Source organism: Vombatus ursinus, unplaced genomic scaffold, assembly GCF_900497805.2.
Source record: "Vombatus ursinus unplaced genomic scaffold, bare-nosed wombat genome assembly UNPS02014809.1, whole genome shotgun sequence".
Taxonomy (NCBI): domain Eukaryota; kingdom Metazoa; phylum Chordata; class Mammalia; order Diprotodontia; family Vombatidae; genus Vombatus; species Vombatus ursinus.
Window position 1 is genome coordinate 7,694,765 of NW_020954587.1, and position 22,364 is coordinate 7,717,128.

Below are 22,364 nucleotides of genomic sequence, written 5' to 3' on the forward strand. Positions count from 1 at the left end.
CCTTTGTTTGCCTTAATCCACTGGAGAAGGAAACAGCAAACCACTCTAGTACTTTTGTCAACAACACGGCTATCCAAAGTATAAAAGTTTTTTCTTCTGTGTAAGACTAACTGGTTCTACTCTTAACTAGCTTTTTAAAAAGCATGACATGAGTTCAATACTAACCAGAACTTAAAATAGCCAATAAGGAACTAGTCTGTCAACTTCCTCCAACCTTAAGAAACTAAAATAGATTTATTTTCAATTGTTAAATTGGACCTGTACACTGCACTGTAAGCTCTGGGTTTGTCTGCTTTTTAAACAGCCTAATTTAGGATACCTCAATCTTCTGAGAAACTATATTTACTGGAATTTGAAAAGAATTTGCCTATGCATTTCTGAAATACAAGCCTTTTGGAACAGTGACTGGAGAAACTGAAGTTTGAAATCCATCACTGGTGAATCTAAATAATATTGCATATCACACAGGTAAGGTAGATCGCTAATTTATCTATTAGATAATAAAAATGCTCAAAATACTGAAAAATAGAATTTTTTAGAATTCTAAAAATGTTTATGAAAGGATACATGATTATGTTATGCAGACATTTAAAAAAATTAATCAAAATTGAAACTTAATTTAAAAAGTATAAGTCTTACAGGCTTTATATCTCATGATTCAATTCAATTCAATTCAATCAAACTCAAAAAGCACTTTTAAAGTGTGATGAGTTGGGCACTGTGGTGATATGCTATTATTTTATCTTAAAGCAGAAAGATGAACAAAAACTTCTATTAGAAAATAATATGTGTAACTTACTCTTATATTTTTGTCTTTATATAAGATGATAAAAGTCTCTCTCCCTCTGTTTTTGTTAGACATTTTTTAAATGAAAAAGAACAATAAGGATAAAGCTCAAAATATTAGTTTATTGTTAAATAAATATATTGAAAACTTATACACAACCTTTTCCCCCGTCTCTCTCTATAACCTTCAAGAAGCTTATAAAAGCTGTTCAGATGCTATTTTTTACAAGTTAGAATACCACAGAAACTCAACTTTGTTTGACAGGACTAATCAATACTATTTTCCCCTCTTTCTCAGAATACTTTCAGAGTACTTTAAGATTTACAAAAGCACTTTATGTACCTGATATTCTAAAGTACCCTCTAAGGTAGGTACAACGATTACTATGCTCATTTTACAGATGAAACAGCTCATGCATAGAGAGGTTCAGTATTTTGCCCACGGTCTCACAGGAGGCAGGTTTAAAGCCAGGCACCTCCTGACTCCAAGTCTAGTACTCTTCTCACTACATCACTGTCTCCTTCATTTCCTCATGATTCTTGCAGTTTTAAAAGGGAAGCAAAGTTGCCAAGTTAGCTAGCAATCCTACATACTGTTTCACTTATAAGATTCTCTCTACTAAATGAAGTAGCAATATTTGCAGATAAATCAATAAACATTAAGTATTATGTATAAAGTCAGTACTGTGTTAACCACTAACAAGATAAAGAAAACAGAAAGCAATCTCTGCCTCTGAGAAGCTTCTCTTCTACTGGAAAGGCAGAGTCTTTTCACAGGCAAATAAAAATAAGGTAATTTTAGAAGGAAGAGAGTAGTAACAAGTGAGAGGTGGCTCTTGAGGTGAACCTTGAAGAAAGCCAGGAATTCTAAAAGGCAGAAGTGAGAATGGTGTGCATCACAGGCATGGGGACGTAAAGGCACAGGGGTGGGGTGGGGGTGGGGGTGGGATGTTGAGTTCAGAAAACAAGGTCACAGTTTGGCTGAAAAAATGTGTGTGATAGTAATTGAAATGAAGTGTCTGAAAAAGTAGGTGGGTTCAAGACTACAATGGGCTTTACAAATACAAGGCAAATGAGGTAACAGGTTATCCCAGAGGTGATAAGGAGCCAATTAAGATTTGTGACCAGGGAGTGAAATGGTTAGATCTGTATTTTAGGAATGCTAACTGTGCGGTTGTAAGGAGAATGACTAGGAGAGGGGAGAGATGAGAAGTTGGGAGAGGAGTTGGAACATTATTGCATTAGTTCACGTGAGAGGTGGTTGATGGGCAGAGGCCTTATAAACTGAGAGAAGAGGGAGATGTAAGAGATAGTGGGAAGGCAGAATTAACCAGAATTGCCAAGTAACTGGATATGCAGGACTGGGATTCAGGAAAGAACTTGGTAGGGCATACAGATCTAGGAGTCTTCTTAGTGGATGTGATCATTAAACCCGTAGAAGCTGATGACAACACTGAGTAGAGAAAAAGCCCAAGATAGTCCTCAAAGGAGAACCAGGTTTAGTAGTGGATGATGTTCTTTCTAAGAGACAAATTCAAGAATGGGATAGGTAGAAGAAACAAGAGATCAGTGTTATGGAATCTAAGAAAAGAGAAAGCATTTAGAGTGAAGAAATGTTCTAATGTCCAAAGCTTCAGAGAAATCAAGTAAAATTAGGAATGAGAAAAAAAAAAGTGAACGGATTTAACACTTATGAGACCCTAGGTAACTAGAGAAAGCAATTCCAGAAGCCTGGCAGAGCTGGAAGATAAACCCAACAGGTAAGTGAAGACAAGGAGGCGATGTGTCTAGATAAGTCTTTCTGGCAGTCTGGCTGTGAAAAGTAGAAGAGACATAAGGAAATAGCTTGATGGCACTGCAGGATGAAGAGGTATTATTATGAGGAGGACATGGGAGTTCAGATGCTTTCTGCCTGTGTGACCCTGGGTCAGATATTTAACCTTTGTCTGTCTCAGTTTCATCATTTATAAAATGGGGACAATAATAGCACCTACTACACAGGGCTATTACAAGGATTAAATGAGATAATATATTTAAAGCACTTTTAAAAATCTTAAAGTACTACCCATGTAAGCTATTATTATAAAAGCATGATATAATACAATTTGAGGTAGAAGATATTCCCAGTATCAACATTATAAAAAGATTATACCATACATGTAAAATCAAAGCCAGTTCAGATCAGAGATTTGGATTTTGTTTAATATAAGAATATTTTCATTTCAACTTTTGAGATTTCTAAATCAATTGAGTTATACATTGATAGGCAGCATTGTATAGTGCAAAGAGAGTTGGACACATAAACCTCAAACGCTTACTAGATAAGGGGCTGTGGGTCCCTTAAGCTCAATAAGACTCAATTTCCTAATTTGTACAATGGGGACAACACTTATAATATTTATCTTATATCGAGAGGAGTAAACACAGATAATATGTACAAAATGATTCGCAAAACATAAAGTACTCTTTATCAACTATTATTGTCATAGATTAGGTTTTATATATTTCTACCTACAAAATGTTTTCTTAAAATTTTTAAGACTATAGAATTCAGGCTCAAAGCTTCAAAGACTATGCTGAATTCATATAATCTCAGTTGAGGTACCTCAATAATTTTCCAGATATAAATTCCAAAGTTAATATTCTGATCCAGAACATATATGGGTGGTATTGATAGACAGCTACCTGATTCTTGGCCAGGATAAATAAACATGGTTGAGAAATGGGGTTGGCAAACTATGGTCCAAGGGCAAATCAGGATTTCCACCTGTTTTTATATGTCCAGTAAGCTAAAAATCATTTTTACTTTTTAAAATACAATAAAACTTTATTTTAAAATGTAAAGACCACTCCTAAGTTTGCTGTATAAAAATAGGCAATAGGCTGATTTTGGTTCACAGGTCATAATTTGTTGACTCCTGGTCTAGAGAGTGTAAGAAGAAATGGGCATATTGTAAACTAAAGTTTGTTAACAAAGTGTTCTGTACTCTAATGAGTTAATTTCTTGTTTTCTGGGGGAAAAAAACCTATATATCTACTATCTAGATCAAGTTATTTTTCTTTCACTAAAGTCTTACTCTAATGCCTAATTATGCTGCTGAGGCGACTGACCCTAGGTTTCCCAAAGCTATGCTGGGGGCACAAGCTCTGTTTCACCCCAAGGTTAAAAGGCTTGGAGTACCAGAAACAGTGGTAGACAACATCTGCCTTTTGAGAACAAGTCTAAGTTTAAAGATACACATCATCAGAAGGTCAGCTACCAGGTGATGAATTCTTTTGATCATAACAACTCAGGAACGTAGTCAGATGTTTTGAGATCAGAGTCAATGGAAAAAGCACATCAGCTAAACTTTGTATCTCTCAGTGTGTAGCAGTTTCTGTAGACAATAGACACTGAAGAAATCATTTGCTGAACTTAAGTAACATCTAGAATCTTTTGATGTCTTGAAGGTAGTAGTAGGCAGGTCCCCTCAACAATCCGCCTCTGGATTTTGCCACTATGCCCCAACATGGATACCTTCTTTCCTCTTCCTCTTTTCATTTAAGTTCCTTGAAGGAAGAGGTTGTGCTTCTTTTTCCTTGTATTTGTATCTCTGGCCCTTAATAGAGTACATAGCACCTAGTAAGTGCTTGGTAAATGTTTGTTGTCTGTTTGCTTTAAAATTAGTATAATTTTATAAACTAGAATCTTTTAATGTAAGACACAGAAGCACTGCTATTTTGTCAAATACTGGATAATCAAATGAAATGCATAACATTAAAATGGAACTGTAAATACTTACAGTGTTTACAGTTTTTTTCGAGAATAAAATTTTAGAAGAGAATTCTTTAACAAACTTTAAAGAACCTAAAGTATTTCATAATGATAAAATTTCACATTGTACCTTAAGATTTACAAAGCACTTCACATGTTAATTTAAATGGAGACATACTGTTATACTGAATAAATAGGGTTATTGAATGTAGGTTAATTTCTTTTTGTCTGCTCCTGATAACAGACCTCAGTTCAAACTCTCTATTTCCCCTGGTCCTTTCCTCTCTCTTTTCTAATTAACCCTTTTCTTGCCTTCTACAACAAGAGTGGACAAGCCATGATCTAAGACTTACAGTTCAACTCTTCAGGGATTCCTGCGTGGCCTTTGAAGTAAGTGAGAAGAAAAAAAAAGTACATATGCACTATTGTTGGGATTAAATAGTTTGTTTTTTGAAAAACCTCAAACATTTCAGTAGAGACAGGCAGCCTCCAATCGTCAGTAGAGAAAAATAATTTTTGTAGTAGCACTCTAGATATTAAAACTGGGAAAAAGTATTAAGAGTATTTGTGGATGATATGTGCACCATAACTGATTAGGCCTCTTCATCATCTTTGTGATTTACATCTTATCCCTGTTTCAGGTTAGAACTCAATTTAGGACCTACACTATTTTCTGCTCTTTTGGATTGAAGTATACTCTTGAACTACAAAGAGGGGGTTTTCCAAACAAAAAATTAGCCTAATATTTTTCTTCATTAAATAATGGAAATAATATAAGTCTTTCCTATTGTGCCACAAAACATTGTGATAAGCACTGGGGATACAAATACAAAAAGTAAACCAAGCCCTGCCTTTTTATGGAGTTTATATTCTAATAATGAATACAGAACATATAAGGGAGAGGTAGCCTAGGAGGAATATTTTTGGTTTGGGAAATCAGAGAGATGGTGGGTGGAATCCCAAGGGAGTTGATAGAAAAGCTTTTTCTAGTAGTAATGACTGTATTGATTTGATTATATTTCCATAGCTGGAATGGGGCAGAGGGCAGGAGTGTAAGGTTATGTATGCCACAGGCACGGAGCATGACAAAATCTAATGTTCTAGAGGGTGTGTTGACAGGCTTTACCTAATGTCAGTAAGCCTGAAGGATCTTCACTTAACAACGCTTCCTTAATTTTCTGTTACTATCAACATGTACTTCAAAGTAATAGAATGGCATTACCTTTGTTCAACAAATGTTTATTGATTTGAATTTGACTTATTTTTAAAGTTTAAAATTATTTTAAGTACTTTTTTAAACTGAATCAGATGTGGCTTCTCTCTGATTAGTGAGAATCTACCATGACAATGTACTTTTATACCATTACTACTATTCAAGAAAAGGAAATTATTACTTCCATTAACTATTACAAATGAAACCTGAAAAATTTCAAACTTATCTGGTACAAAGAACAAATACTGCACTTAAAATTATTAGTTTAAAATTTTAATTTTTAGATATATTTTCCATTACAACAATCACTGTTAGTTGTTCTTTATTCAGTTCAACAATTTGCAATGAGAAGACACTGATGTTTTTCATCTATTTTAGCAACATATCCTACATAATTATATTATTATTTTCTCCAAATACTTATTCAAAATTATAATATGAAATCAACTCTTCTGTGCAATTCTATTCTAGATCCTGCACCACGTTCAAGAAAATTTGGTACAAATGGGTTATAATTCCACACATATTCAACAATCAGCGGCCTCTTTAATTGTTTTACCTATCATTTATATCTTTCTATGCATTCTAGGACTTTTGGGAAACATACTCTCACAATGGGTATTTTTGAGAAAAATTTCTAGGAAAACATCAACACACATGTACTTAATAAATCTGGTGACTGCAAATTTGCTTGTATGCAGTGCTATGCCTTTTATGAGTGCCTATTTCATGGAAGGATTTAATTGGATGTACAGTTCAACAAAATGCAAAGTAGTCAATTTTTTGGGTACTCTGTTCTTGCATGTCAGCATGTTTGTCAGTCTCACCACTTTAAGCTGCATTGCCATAAGCCGTTATGCCACTCTTATGAAAAAAGACCTCACCCAGGAAGAGAATGCCTCATTCTATGAAAAAGTATTTTATGGACGCATACTAAAAAAATTCTGCCAGCCCAACTTTGCCAAAAAGGTGTGCGGCTTTATATGGGGGGCTGTATTGGCCACAGTAATTCCAGTTATTATTTATTACTCTGCTGTGGAGCTTTATGAAGAAAATGGGAAAATGTGCTACAATGAAGTGGCAGAATGTGGTGCTGGCGTTTCTGGTCCTGCAAGACTTGTTGGAACTGCATTTATTGGTTTTTGTTTCCTAGTGGTACTGCTATCATATTATTCTTTTGTCAGCTATCTGAGAAAAATAAGGAAAAGCACATCTATTACAAAGAAATATTCCACTTATTGTTCAGTGAAAAGACACCTTTCAGTCATTCAATTTCTACTGATAATTTGCTTTCTTCCATACAGTATTTTTATGCCCATTTTTTATGCCCTAAACAAGACAAATGACAGCCAACAACTGGGGTATTTAGTGGAAATAAAAAATTTCCTCATCTGTCTTGCTGCTGCCAGAAGTAGCACAGATCCCATTATATTCCTTTTACTAGATAAAACATTTAAAAAGACACTATATAATCTCTTTAGAAAGGCCAATTCACCGCATTAAAGCAATTGATCTTTACATCAAATCCACTATGGAAATGGGGAAAGTACCCATGCAAACATCAATGACAAACTGGATGATTAATAACACAACTCTGCTGATATAATAAAGTGCAAAAAGACATTTGACATCTTAAAAAACATCACAAAATTTAATTGTAGTTGTGGTTTTTGCTACAAAGAGCTGAGCCTATGGTTATTTTCAGAGGTATTAGCTCAGAATTTCAACACAAAAATGAAACAAAGATAACTTTATTAATCCTGTGTAAAAAGTGTTTAAATAACGAGAACCCAATCCTATGACTGTCAACACAAAGATTCATAAAAATGAGTATGTTTATAACTCTTGGAGTTCAGAATAGATATTCTCATAAGAAAAGCCTAGTTTTTAACATCTCACACTGCTTACCAAGATATGGTTAAAAGGTGAACATAATTAACACAATGAGTGATAGCTTAAGCAAATTAGAGGGGCATGGAAAACTTTACCTGTCATATCTATGAATAAGGGATATGATAAAATGAGATAGAGAAGACCAAGGGAAGTAAAATGGATAATTCTGATTATATTAAATTAAAAAGTTTTTATACAAACAAAACCAATGTAGCCAAGGTTAGAAGAAAAGAGGTAAAATGGGAAACATTTTTTAGAGCACATTTCTCTGATAAAGGCCTAATTTCTCAAATATATATATATATAAATTTATAAAAATAAGTCATTCTCCAATTGATAAATTGTCAAAGGATATGAACAGGCAGTTTTTGGAAGAAATCAAAGCTGTGAAAAAATGCTCTAAATATTGGAGAAGTGCAAATTAAAACAATTGTGAAGTACTACCTCTACTTATCAAATTGACTAACATGATAGAAAAGGGAAATGACAAATGCTTGAGGGGTCATGGGAAAACTGGAACACTAATTCACTGTCGGTGGAATTGTGAATAGGTGCAACCATTCTGGAGAACAATTTGGTACTAAACTCACAAGGCTATAAAACTGTGCATACCCTTTAACCCAGCAATACCACTACTAGGTCTGTATCTCAAAATGATTGGGAAAAAAAAGGAAAAGGAAAAGGAGCTACATGTTCAAAAATACTTACAGCATCTCTTTTTGTGGTGGTAAAGATTTGGAAATTGAGGGGATGCCCATCAATTGGGGAATGGCTGAACAAGTTGTGTTTTATGACTGTGATGGAATACTATTGTACTTTAAGAAATGACAGGATGATTTTGGAAAAATCTGGAAGACATGAATTGATGCAAGGTAAAGCGAGCAGAATCAAGAGAACATTGTACATAGTAACAATACTGTAAAGATGATTAATTGTGAAAGACTCAGCTACTCTGATCAATACAATGGTCCTAGACAATAAAGAAGGACTTATGATAAAAAATGCTATCCAACTCTGGAGACAGAAATGATGAATTCTGAGTGCAAATCACAGATAATTCTTTCACTTTATTTTTCTTGCTTTCTAAATTTTTTTTTAAGAACATGGCTACCATGGAAATGTTTTGCATAGGTTCACATGTATAACTGAATTCATATTGCTTGCCTTTCTCAATAGCTGGGGGAGAGACAGAAAGGAGGGAGAGAATTCAGATTATTAAAAAAAAAGAATGCAAAAAAAAATAAATTTATTAAGGAAAAAAGAAAACCTTGGTCTTATGGAAGAAACCCTACATTTCTGGCATTTTAAGTTAATTATATTTAAATTTCTATATTTCCCTCCATAGTTTGCTATTATTAAAAAAACACAAACTCCTCAATCTGACATTTAAGGTCCACCAAAATTTGATTCTCACTTAACTTTGCAGCATTGTTTCATACTATTTCCTTCCACAAACTATGTTCCTCCACTGAATTTGATACACCCATCTCCTAAAGTGCAAACCATTCCACATACCTAGAATACTCTTCCTCCTCTGCTTTTCAGAGCCTAGCTAATTGATCCATTTGTTTGTGGTTTTTGAATAATTACCATTATGTACTGTATGTGACATTATTATTAGACAGAAAAAGATTCATTTATTTAATAAAAGATAATCTTCAATGGGTGAAAAGTATTTTACAAATTCATGAAATAATTCTTACCATTTAATCGAACTGATCTTTTAAGTCTATAAACTCAATTGTGAAATTTTATTGTACAAATTTCCTAGGGTTATTTGTTAAAAGTAATTATGTTACTTTTATGTATATGTTTGTCTTTGTACATATAAACATAATTATATATCATCTTCAATTCTTTTTTTTTTTTTAAAGTAAATCACTTAACCCACCAAAGCAGAGTCATTCTTTTACTGAGTTGAGCTTCTGACTGCTTATTCAGTAGAGTAACAAATTAACAAAACAACTTGTCCAGGTACCTAAAAATAAACAGGTGGGTATCTAATTCAACTTTGTGGAAATATCAACTACAGAATAATTAATGAATTATTAGATTAGGAACTACATTTCAACTGTTTTCCAAGACATCTCTTTTCCCCTAGAGCTACACAAATTACTCTTTCCCCCAACTTTTTTTTTTTAAACAGACATTTATTGAACTAAAAAAATAAATAAATAGGCTAATCAACCAGGATTTCTGTAACTACTATTTAACCTGAGCAACTATTCAATTCAATTTAACAAATTCAACTGACAACACCGTGCTAGCTGCAGGAAAGATAAAAAACAATATAGATGGTAATTCTATAATTCTTTGTAGCTGGGGATATATTTTAAAAAACCAAAGCCAAAAAAATAAAAAAAAAAAACAAACCTTGAAACTGCAAACTCTTTCTCCCCCTGTACATCTGCTGCTGGCTATTATTAATTCTGTCCCAGGTCTTTCTCAACAAAATCTGGCTCACAGTCTTCTTCTTCATCCCAGTTCTTGCCCTTATACTTGACGAATCCTGACCCTTCCAGTCTCATTCCATTCCACGTAACTCTAAGGCCCAGACAAAATGGCCTTCCTTCCTTCCTGTAGTTCTCCACATGGGAGATGTCCATCCCTATGCCTTTTCGCTGGCTGTTTCCACTGCCTACAACGAAGTCGGCCTCACTTCTGCTTCCTGGAATCCCTTTTTTCTTCTCATACTTGACTCAAGTCCCACATTTTACATGAGGCCTTTCCTGGTTCTCTCAGACATTAATATTTCCCTCTTCTCACCACAAGTTACCTTGTATTTGTCTTGTATGTGTTTTCTCTCTATCTATATATGTGCTTACTGTCTCCTTTAGAATAAAAGCTCCTTAAGGGCAGGCACCATTTCTCTTTTTTCTTCGTCTCCCATCTATGAATCAGACCAACACTTCTGGCATTCTTCACTTATGTGGTCTCTTTGGATCCATTTTCTCTACTTTCCAATTCATCCCAGAGGTACCTAGGTGGTACAGTGGAAAGACTGCTGGAATTAGAGTCAGGAGTTCAAATCCTGAGGTTAAATCTAGCCTCAAACACTTACTAGTTGTGTGATCCTGGACAAGTCACTTAATCTCTTCTTGCCTCAGTTTTCTCATCTGTAAAATGAGGATAATAACAGCACCTACCTACCTCTCAGGGTCATTGTGAGGATAAAATGATATAGTATTTGTAGAATGCTTTGCAAATGCTATATAAATGCCAGCTATTATTCTTTCTCATCATCCACATAGATGCCAAATTGATATTCTAGTTTGACTATGTCAGTCTCCTGCTTAAGAAAATTCAGTTGTCATTAGGGTAGAAAACAAACTCTCCTCTCCTTCCCCACTCCCACCCTCACCCCTTAAAACCCTTTCATAATCTGGTTCCAGTCTTTTTTTTTTCCCTAGACTGATTATACATCATTCCCCTTCCTGTATTCTATGTTCTCATAAAACTGGGCTATTTGCTATTTTCTAAACATAGCACAGACTGTCTTCCATGCCTAGAATGGTCTTCCCTCTCACCTCAGTCTCTTGGAACACCTAGCTCCCACCAAACAGCACCTCCTTTCAGACTTTTCCTGATTGCCTAAGTTATTGGGAAAGCTAGAAGTTCTGAATAGGAAGGGAAAGCTTCCCCCAGATCTCTCTCCATTTATATACAGATTCTGACAGAAAACTTTAAATTGAAGAACTTAGCTTAAACTACAAACATGTTTTTCTTGTGATAATGTTCCTATATTGGCATATAATAGATATGATCCTGAAAAGTACATATAAATCAAATATTTGGACTTGTATACTGTTTTTAAGTGAATTATATTTGTATACAATAGTTTAGAAATATATATGTCTTGTGGATTAAGAAGTACAAAACAATTTTCAGAAAAGAAATTCTGTCCTTTTAACTTTACTTCTCTCTTCTTCCACTCTTTCCAAAATAACTTTTAGTTAAGTTTTCCTGCCAGTGGCACTCCCATTGCCACCACCCCCACCCTCAACTCCAGCTAGCCTAAGTCTAGACAAGTAACAAAAAAATGGATAAGTTAACCTAAAAATTATTTTAGACTTTCTTGCTTTGTAGCTTTGGGGTTCCTAATTTTGTCGTTGTACTGTAAGGAACAAGTCTTGCCCTCACCTTGAGTCTCTCAAGTGATGAAGGTGCAATGTGATAGGGAAGTACATATTTATTCTTTCTCTCTCCTTTGCTCCCTTCTTTTCCTCTATTCTTAATATTAGGACATATACTATTAATCACTTTGCAGAGTACTATACTTTAAAGATTTTTCTAAGTATTATTATCATCAAGAACTCAACTTTCCACATGAATTAAATTTAAAGAACTTTACAAATGTAACAGAGACAATGAGCTCTGTGGAGCACAGAACATGTTCAAAAACATTAAGGTAGTTACACGAGAAACTTTTGTTAAGCATTAGAGTACAAAAAACTAAAGGCAATAGATGAAGAAACTGATAATCAAACTGAAGAGGATAACAGTATTATATGTTGTATATACATTTCTAATAAAGTGCTAAATTGGAGGAATGGGGGTGGGGGAGAGAATGAGGGGAAAAAAGAACAGAGAGTTGATGGCTAGCCATCAGCCAAGCATGTACATAAAGATTACTGAAAAAACCCACAAAAACATTCAGACGGGAAGTTTCTGAGAAAAACTAAAACCAAAGCTGCGGAAAATTAAAAGTACCAAACCATCCTATACAGACATGACTCAAACAGAAAACCACTATACGAACTATCCTTTGCATAGAGATGCTGCTAACTTGTGCTATTTCAAGACTTCAAGTTTATCACTGAGATAAACCATGATAGAAAGATTTTAAAAAATAGCTCAACTCCCCCGCACCCCATTCAATATAAGACAACTGGCAGGAATTCAGGGTAGCATGTCTATGCCTCATAAACTGCTGAATGCTTAGCACAGGTAAGGGAAATTCCAGCTAAGGAGGAGAGAAAGAGTATAACAGGAACATTGACCTTCATTTCTTTCCTCATTCCTCTTAAAGCAGTTTTTGTGTTGAAAGAATGAAAACGAGAAAATACTGAGATGGAATACATAGACATTTGTATACATACTTTTTAAGGAAAGACAAATTAAAGGTGAAAAAACTCATTGCATAATTACATGAAAATCAAAAGTCACTTCCAAAGACATATCTTCTTGAAGATGTAGGATTACACTGACACTCATAATTAATTTCATGTTACACTGATTTTGTAAAAGTTTCCATACCATCATAAATTTTACTGCTTACTGAAATTTCATTTATTATAACTGAGTTACAATTTTAGACTCAATCATGATGCTTTCCAAAGTGAATGCTTTCCAAAGTGAGAGCAAAAACCTAACAAATTCTTTACAAACATATAAGCACAAAATCCTGAAATGGACAGTAATGATTGTTGGTAAAAATAAAAAGTACAGCCTGTAGACAAGCAATCCATTGAATATAAGTAAAACTGTAGTCTAAGCTAAATGGCAAAAACCCCTTGAAATCTGGGGCAAAGGAGGAGTGCTTAATACATGATAAGTGCTTTTAAAATACTTGTGGAGTTGTACTGAAGAGGTAGAAATGAAGGGCGAGTGAATTCTAAGCAGGATGGGTCCCCTATTCCTGTGTGAAAGCAAGGAGATGGGAAGTACCATCCTGAGTTAAGAAAATAACCAGTATATCAGTTTGTGCCCTGAAAGGTCAACAATTTTTACAGATGTGCCATCCAAAGGTGACAAAGAGGCATACTACTTTTGATTCCCATTCAGTAATGGTCAAAGATTAATTATATCTAACTTTTTTTAAAACATTCTATTGAGGTCTTTAACTTCTTTTCTTTTTTTTTTGTAAGATTTGTCTAGGTCTAAAAAGGACAAATTGAGGATCCCCAAAGTTGTATTTTATATAGCTCCCTGTAATTAGACTAGTTTTACCTTCAAGTACTTAGGTGCTATTCTGTGCATAAATATTACATTATATTATTTTATTACTTATGGTGCCATTAAAAACAAACTAGTTTCCCTGCTTCTCGTAAACCAAGTACTTTTTTTATGTTTCCTTATTTGAGATCATGATTGCTATCTCTGCTTTTTAATTCATTTGTTGCATAATCAAATCTCCAACCTCTCACAATAACTCTTTTAAATCTTTAACTCTGAATCTGCTTCAAGTTGATTCTTATAAATAACATATTGTTAGACTCTACTTTCTAATCCATTATGATGCTCTCCTCCATTTTATTAATGTGTTCACACGATTCACATTCAGAGCTGACTATTATGTTTTCCTATCACCATATCCTCTTATAATTTTTCTTCTCTTTCTTTAAAAAGCAGATAAGGAAATGGGATTTACCTAATAATTTATCACTGAAGTGGTTGGTTCCCCAACCTCTGTCCCTGCTCTCTTCAGCCATTCCAAAATTCAATTGCTGACTGACTCTTACACTTTCTTTTCTCCATAGGTGGGTTTCTGTACTTGTGACTATTTTCTCTTGACTCGACTTTCCCTATTAAACTCCTCTCTCTTGCCTCTCTCTGTTTCCCTGCTGAATTTAATGTATTTCTTCTTATTACATTAATGTATATGCCAAATTGTGTGTGTGAAGTCTTCTTTTATTTAGTTCAGAAGACAATGAGTTTCATGAAATGCCTGTTCCCCTCACCCTCTCTTCCATGTTTTTATACTCTTCTTCTGGCAAACCTTAATTAAAAGAAATACTAAGTTTGTAGGACCACGTATTTAAAGTTGAAAGGGTCCCCTATTAGAGGTTATTAAAGCCAAACCTTGAATTTTACAGATGAGGAAGCTGAGACCTAGAGAGGTTAGGTAACTTGCAATGTCATACAACTACTAAGTGTCTGCAGGATTCAAACCAGTCATCCTGACTCTGGGTTCAGAATTCTACCCACTAAACAAAGCTACTGAATGATTCTTATTTTTTTCCTAGCGTATTACATTTTCTCTTCCTTTTTTTTCCCCTCTCTCAACCCTCCTCCACCTACCAAAAGAGAACACTTTATCACCCTAAGGCCCTGTATTTATCTTTCTTAATTCCCTCTATGACTCTTGAAGATGGAGGGACTGAAGAGACAAATGTTACTTCTGTCCTATGAGAACATAAGCACTTCATCATCTGGAACCTTTTGACCGTTCAAATATGTCTCTTGTTTCCTGTATTTAAGTTTCAAAGATTCAGTCCATTTCTGTCTTTTTATCAGGAGTGCTTAAAACTCCTTTAGATTATTAAAAATTCATTTTTCTCTTATAAGAATTATTCAATTTTGCAGGAAAGGTTATTCTCTGCTTGAAATTTGGCTTTTGGAATATGGTACTGTATTACACTATTTCCTTTCCTATATGGTAACTGCAATATAGTCTTATGTAATTCTGTGTATTTCCTTGGCACTTGAATTCTTTCTGGCAGTTTGAATGGTTTCCTCTCCCCACCCCTTTACCTGGAGGCTATGGTTTTTTGGGTGTGACATTCCTGGGTGCTTTCTACAGTTGTTCAATAGTTTCTATAGCTGTTTTCCTTCCCCATGCTCAAGGAGATGATTAATAGACTTTATTTTCACTGTCTTACAGTTATAAGAAATAGGGAAAAAAAATTTTCTTTTGTGATTTCTTGAAATATGGGATTCAGATTTTCTATCTGATCATGGTTTTCAGAGAGGGCTGTGATTCTTAAATTACTTCTCCTTGACCCATTTTTCAGGTCAATTGTTTTGGGAAGATACCTTCTATGTTCTTCTAAATTTTCCATCATTTGACCTTAATATTTCTTGTCTTGTGGAATCACTGGGTTCCATTTTCTCCATTCTATTTTTTTCAGGGAGTCCACAACTTGGGTAATGTTTTTAACATCTTTTCTAAGATATTTATCCTCTTTCCACTTTTTATAAAAGATTTTTTAAAGCTCCTGTTATTAATATTGTTGTAGTGAAGCTACTCTTTCTTCTGAGGCTCTATCTGTATTTATTGTAAAGTTACTCCCTTCTTCCGGGTTTATCTCTTGGCCTTCTCCCCATTAAACTCTTATGTTCTCCTGGGGTTCTTAAGTACGATATACTAAACATATATTATTTGTCTGGCCTGACTCCTAGTTTATCAACATGGCACCCAATTTTAACAGCCTAAAACCCAGATTTTGTCTGACAGTAGCCCTCTTATCTCAGACCCTGATTCCAAGCCCAGCACTCTTTTTACTACACTACATTGCCTCTCTGCCTAACAATAAAAGAGACATCATTGTGGATTATCTGTGGTAAAATTTTAAACTTCAGACTAATTTTCTCTCTACCTTTACAGGCTGCTTCCCCCAAATCAATTGCCCTATGGCACAGGAATTAAAATTAGTATCTTAGGTAAAAACAAAAATCAGTAATTAAAAAACATTTATTAAATACAAACTACCTGCCAGAGACTATGCCAGGTACTTGAAATTTTAAGTATAAATAATGAAACAATTCCTGCTCTCAAGGAGCTTAAATATGGAGTAGATTAAAAAAAAAAAACACCAAAAACAAAAACCAAAAAAACAAACACCATGACATGTACATTCAGATAAATACTAAAATGTTTTAGCTCATACACACCAGCTTTCTTTGATTAGCATAAATAACTAAATATTTATAGAATGACAAGTATCGAGGCAAACCATATTGTCAGCTATTATTTATAGCATGTAGCAATTATTAACTATACCAATTACAAATATACCATTGAAAATATTGTGAATTAATAACTGTTAAATAAGTTGTTAAAAGTGATATAATAATTTGTTTTCCAAATAAGTTTTCAAGTTACATAATATTTGGGGTATAAGGAGAGGAGGAAAAATGTTTTGTTTTGTTTTTTTCCTCTAAGCAACACTAGGTATGCTGCAATTATTTACTGTTTTTCCTCTTCCCATATATTACATTTTATTCTCCTTTTAGATAGCTACAAAACACTCTACTACAGCATCATATAGTCATTACACTTTCAATGATATCTAATAAGACGTCCCATTTTCTTGCAAATTTAATCCTTAAGTGAATGTTTTAATTTACAAAAATGTATGTGATATACATTTTATGCATCATTTCACTGGCCGATATAATGATATGTCATTCTAGTAGATCTTACGTAGAAATGCTATAATTCTATTCAGTTTTCCCTAAAAGAAGTCACATCTTAAAGAAAACCCAACTTACAATGATAAACATGAATTGTAGAGTCTTGAATATCATAAACATTGAGGGCAATGATAGCTTTTTCTAGGAATACTATGTCTCTGGAAGATGTAAGAGGAAGTAAGGTCAAATTGCAACCTGCAAAATAACTCAGGAAGGTGAGCAGAAGAATGGAAAGGGACTAGTTAATTCCTCCCATTCCTCTCACAGTCCTATTGTTCTTCTCTACACTCTGAAAGGAACTGAAGCCAAATGTTCCAAGTAAAGTGAATCATGCAGGAGATTCCCAAGTGCAGACAAAATGGTAGTACAAAGTCATATTCTTAGTTATACAGAATATACAACAATTGTATCTGTGTTTTTGAATGGTTTTAAATGCAATCAGTAAATATAATACAAACAAAACTAATATTATGGTGAATATGTCAAATAATGACAGTAAAAATGGGTAACTTGAACATAAATTTTAACTACCTAAAATTATTTTTTCTAATTATTTTAGAATTATTAATTATTTATCTCTTGATATCTGATGGAGTCATCTTCATTTTTTAAAGTGAAAATGGATTTCCAGTGATGCATACATTTCCATAAACCTTAAACTAAGGTTAAAGAAATTATTTTAAAAAATATTCACACTGAGAAACAGAATGGCCTTTCAAGTAATGTGTAGTCACACATTTTCATTTTTAAGTAAGAATGTTTAAATGTTTATTACATGTTACACAATTTTCCTTATGTTGGCAGTACTATAGTTATTTATTTGTCTTTACAAAATCTACTGAGTCCTCAAACTGAAAGAGTCTGTGTCTAAGTTTTACAGTGATAGAGATAAATGACTTACCTTCACATCCCTGTGAATTATGTTATTATCATGACAGTAGCGTAGTGCTTCCAGTATCTGTCTCATGTAATGACTGTAAAAACAAAATAAATCTAAGACTGTATAAAGAACATAAAAAACCCAACTTAAAAAAGACACAATGTCTGCAATTAATAACTCACACCTTCATATTACTTCTCTATAGACACATTTTACTGGACTAAAAAAAAATTGGTGAAAATCCAGTTTTAATAATAAAGATTAAAAAAAAAACAATTTCAGAATGCTATTCTGCAATGTTAGAGTACATAAAGAACTTAATAAGCTTTCCAATCTTCAATTAACTTTAATTACATTAAAAAGTAGACTATTAAACAGACATGCTCATTGCTGCTGCACAAAATTTCAATGGCACAAAAAATTTCCAGTTCACTGACCTCTGCCTGATTTGTCATCAGCCTGCAGGACAAATATCAAGTTGTCCAGGTCCCAATTTTGCCTAGAGCTACAGAAAGCAACATAGCTATATGCCTTTTAGCTGTTAACACCCCAAAAGCCCAGGTGATAAACATGTTACTTCATGACAACCTGACTCTTCTTGATAATCCCTTTCACACGCCCCTGATGTGGCCACTATGCCACTAGACAAGTGTATACATATTTGAATACTTTCTTCTAAGTATGGTCACATCCCTGGACCTCAAATACCACCTTGTTTTGCAATTCTGTAACGAATGTCAATAAAATATACAATAATGTTAACTGAGTTTGTATTTTATTGTCTTAATAAATCATAAAATCCTCAAAGGTGTTAATCTAAACAATATTATCTCCTAATTGCTTAGTACAATGCTTAGAACCCAATAGATGATTAATAACTGTTTAAGAAAGTATTATAACTGTAAAGTAAAATAACTGTTTAAGAAACTACTTTTGTCTATCTCTGTACATGTGTCTTCTTGCTACTCTTTTGCTTGTTCTTCTATCTCAAAGACAGGGCTTGCATTTTCTTTTCCTCTTATTTACATTCTCCCCAATTAGTATGGAATATGGAATTGAACGAAATTTTAAATTACATAATTAAATTAAGTTGCTTTTTCCTTCAATGTAGCCCTCAAATGATGCATTTCTATGGGTTGAGAGAAACACAGAGGGGAAAAAGATTTTCCAACTTGCTTCGCAACTTTAATCCATCTCTAGGGTTTTCTCTCCCTATTCTAACCTCCATGAAAGTTCATGCAATCAGATTTCTCTGCATATGACAGAGAAAAAAAAAAAGAACAGAGAGCAATGTCATACAGCAAAAGGGATAATGGATTTGACATTAGAGGATCTGGGTTCAAATCTTGCCTCTGCGCACATACCAAAAAAAAATTTTTTTTTAATTAAGCATCAACTGAGATCAAAGCACCACGTTAGGCAATCAGGATTTACAAATGGATCCCACAATAAGATATAAAAGCAGATATTATATCATATTTTAGGTTATTTATATTCATTAGAGAGTTACAGAAAAAATAACTATTTGAGGCACAAAGGCATGGCCACGTCCATATGGAAAGCTTTATTAATGTGTCCTCAAGTGGTAAATGGACCACACTGGGAATTACGGGGAAGGAATGATCAAAAAATCAAGCTTTCATGAAGTAAATCACTTGCCAAACCCTGGATCAATCATAGCACTCATTATCCTCACTCCTATTCATGTACTGCTGAATAGAGCTGGAGGAACTCATGCAACTAAGCTGACTTGGTCAAGTCAATAATCATTTATTAAATGCTTACTGTGTACCAGGAACTGTACAAAGCTGGATATACAAAGAAAGGCAAAAAATAATCCCTGCTCTTAAGGAGCTCACAGTCTAATAAAGGAAAGAACATGTAAACAATAACGTATGAACAAGTTAGAAACAGGAAAAATTGGAGATAATCTCAGAGGGAAGGCACTAGCATTGAGAGAGACCTGGAAAGATTTCTTATAATCAAAGAAGAGGAGGGATTTAATGCAGCAATGCCCCAGGAACAGGAATGCAGAAGAAGGCCCTGGAATAGTGAGAGGCCAGAGGCCTGAAGTAGGGTACCCTGAGAAGACTCAGGTATGAGGAGTCAACAGGTAAATTAAATGAACTGTACTCTCCAAATTGACCGATTTCTCTTAACTGCCAAATCTTTTGGTCTTTTTTCAGTTCCAATCCTTCCTGACCTCACTGATGCATTTGATATTAGTGATCTCTTCTTAGAAAGACACCCTCTCCTTTCTGGATTTTTGTGACATTACTCTCTCCTGGTTCTCCTCCTACAGTATTTGTATAACTATTCCTTCTCACTACCCTTTGTTGGATCATGATCAATATTATATCATCTATGATGTTACCTAAGGCTGTGTCTAGGACTTGCTTTTCTTCACATTAGTTCCCATGAGTTTAATTATCATCTCTATGCAGATAAGTCAATAGATATAGATATCCAACCCCAGGCTCCTTCTTGGGTTCTAGTCCCGTATCACCAACTTTGTACTGGATATTTCAAACTAGCTGTCCCATGGACAGGACTATGAGATAACAATATGTACTAATATGCTCTAGCAGCAGGTTCCAGGAATGACACTTAAGGGGAATTGTCTGGAAATGGATGCATTTCTTCTTTCCTGCCCCTAAATGGTCTGCTGCTGTCTCCCATTAAAAGAAGCCCAACCCTTTGACAGTACTAGAATCAAGAGTAGTCAGGATGTTTAACTTCAGCTATGTTCACATGCTTACTAGTTATTATCCAACAATTTTTTTTAAGATTCAATTTCTTCTTTTTTATCTGATCACCCTAAACTTTCTCAAATGCAGAACCTGATACAGAATTACCACTTTATTTGATCTCTGCCAATATGCATTTGATTGCATTACATATTAACACCTCGGCTTCACTGGAAAAGGCCGGTAATATGCACATTTGGTTTATAAAGCTAATGATATATAAGGCCTCACCTTTAGATACTCCTAATACTAAAAGTAAGAAATTCTATGTGGCATATTTTGACAAAGTATGAAACACTGAATTTCAGTGAAAAAACAAATGAAAACATCATAGACTTATAAATTGATATTAGAACTGCTTATATGAATTCAGACTCCAATTGGCAGGCTGCTTCTCTTTCATTTTAACAACTATCTATATCTGTACAGCATTTTAAGATGTTCAAAACATTTTCCCTACAACAATCCTGTAAAAGCAGGTATTGAAAATATTAACCTCACTTTGCAGATAATGAAATGAGGCTCAGAGACTTTAAATAATTTTTAAAAATTATACAACTTGAAGTTGTCATAGATAGGTTTCAAAACCAGTTCATTCTTAACAGGTGCAGACTTGTTTTCACTGTACCATTAGGAATCTCAATTCATTTTCAATTACTACAAGACATTATATATGAAAATGAATTCACTATCATTACATTTAAAATGATGCCTTGGGGCAGCTAGGTGGCGCAGTGGAAGAGCACCGCCCCTTAAGTCAGGAGGACCTGAGTTCAAATCCGGCCTCAGACCAAACACTTGACACTCACTAGCTGTGTGACCCTGGGCAAGTCACTTAACCCCAACTGCCTAAAAAAAAAAAAAAAATTAAATAAATAAAAAAAAAAAAATGATGCCCCCAAAACCTACAAATCTAAATAACTTGGAGAAAACTAGTTTTAGTTATTTGTTAAGGAAAAAAAATTCAATATAATACTTAGAATGAATTGCTATGTACTGATTTAAAGCAACAGTCTTCAAGAACTAGAAAACTTTATCAATCAAATAGTCCAAACATCACACATTACAACATGGTAAATTACAACTGCTTTTGGGTAAACTATATTTTCATATCATATAGTGTAGAAACAGAATTTTTGAAAGGAGAAGTTTACTACTGAAATAATGATAGCACATTGCTATCTCAGGGCTACTACCCCTGATAGAAATAAATTTATTCAAGTATTCAGGAACCAGGTAAACAAAAATGAATTTAGATTCCCTCTTGAAAGTTGGGGGAATTTCAGCGAAACTAGAAGGAAATATCTAGGTAGCTATGTAAGCCTACACAACTGCATTTAGATCATTAGAATGTATCTCCATGCTTATGTGATTCAATAGGTTATTACGTTTAGGCTGCAATCTGATGGGTCACAGAATATGAGCTAAAATGTCCCTCTAAGAAAAAAAGTATAGCAGGATAGTTTTATAAATTCCATTCAAAATCAATAAATTATTAAGAAACTGGCTTAGTATAAGCCAAAACACAGACACAGAGTAATGACAACGAAAATGCTTCCCAGGGCTGACCTGACTAGTAGGGTAAGCAGAAAACATGTCAACCTGCATTTGGCTGCATTTCAGAGATATAACATGCCTCTCCTCAGGTTTTCAAAGATAACTTCTCAAAAGCCACCTTCAGACAAGGTATTCTAAAAGATGGTCAAATTCTCTAGATCAAGCTGGCGACAAAAATATAGGGTGTTTTTTTTTTTTTTAAAAGACTGTTTCCTTTTGGCACCATAAGGAAAAAAGTAAGCCTTTCCCTAACCAAATTCTTTAATTGAAGTGGAGTGAAGATCTCCACACACAGCTCACTTCCATGGCAAAGGATCAATGAGTTCCTGTTGTTTCACTACAGCTCACTGACACGTGGATGTTTCACTATCCCCTGTGGACTAGAAAAGATTTACCCTG

The 22,364-nt window shown here is 34.2% G+C and overlaps 2 protein-coding genes across 12 annotated transcripts in view; one reads left to right on the top strand and one right to left on the bottom strand.

Annotated features, from left to right (window-relative positions):
• The window catches only part of CASK (calcium/calmodulin dependent serine protein kinase), a 395,225-nt gene that overhangs the window by 196,913 nt on the left and 175,948 nt on the right, over window positions 1–22,364 (bottom strand). For all 11 annotated transcript variants that reach the window (XM_027875619.1, XM_027875618.1, XM_027875615.1 and 8 more), the window contains one exon: window positions 17,683–17,755. In XM_027875619.1, coding sequence (XP_027731420.1) covers window positions 17,683–17,755 — 73 coding nt within the window. The remainder of the gene's footprint in view (window positions 1–17,682; window positions 17,756–22,364) is intronic.
• Window positions 337–7,388, top strand: GPR82 (G protein-coupled receptor 82). Its single transcript, XM_027875623.1, has 3 exons — window positions 337–468; window positions 4,866–4,930; window positions 6,225–7,388. The coding sequence occupies exon 3, from the start codon at window positions 6,258–6,260 to the stop codon at window positions 7,254–7,256; it is 999 nt and encodes a 332-aa protein (XP_027731424.1). The 5' UTR covers window positions 337–468; window positions 4,866–4,930; window positions 6,225–6,257; the 3' UTR covers window positions 7,257–7,388.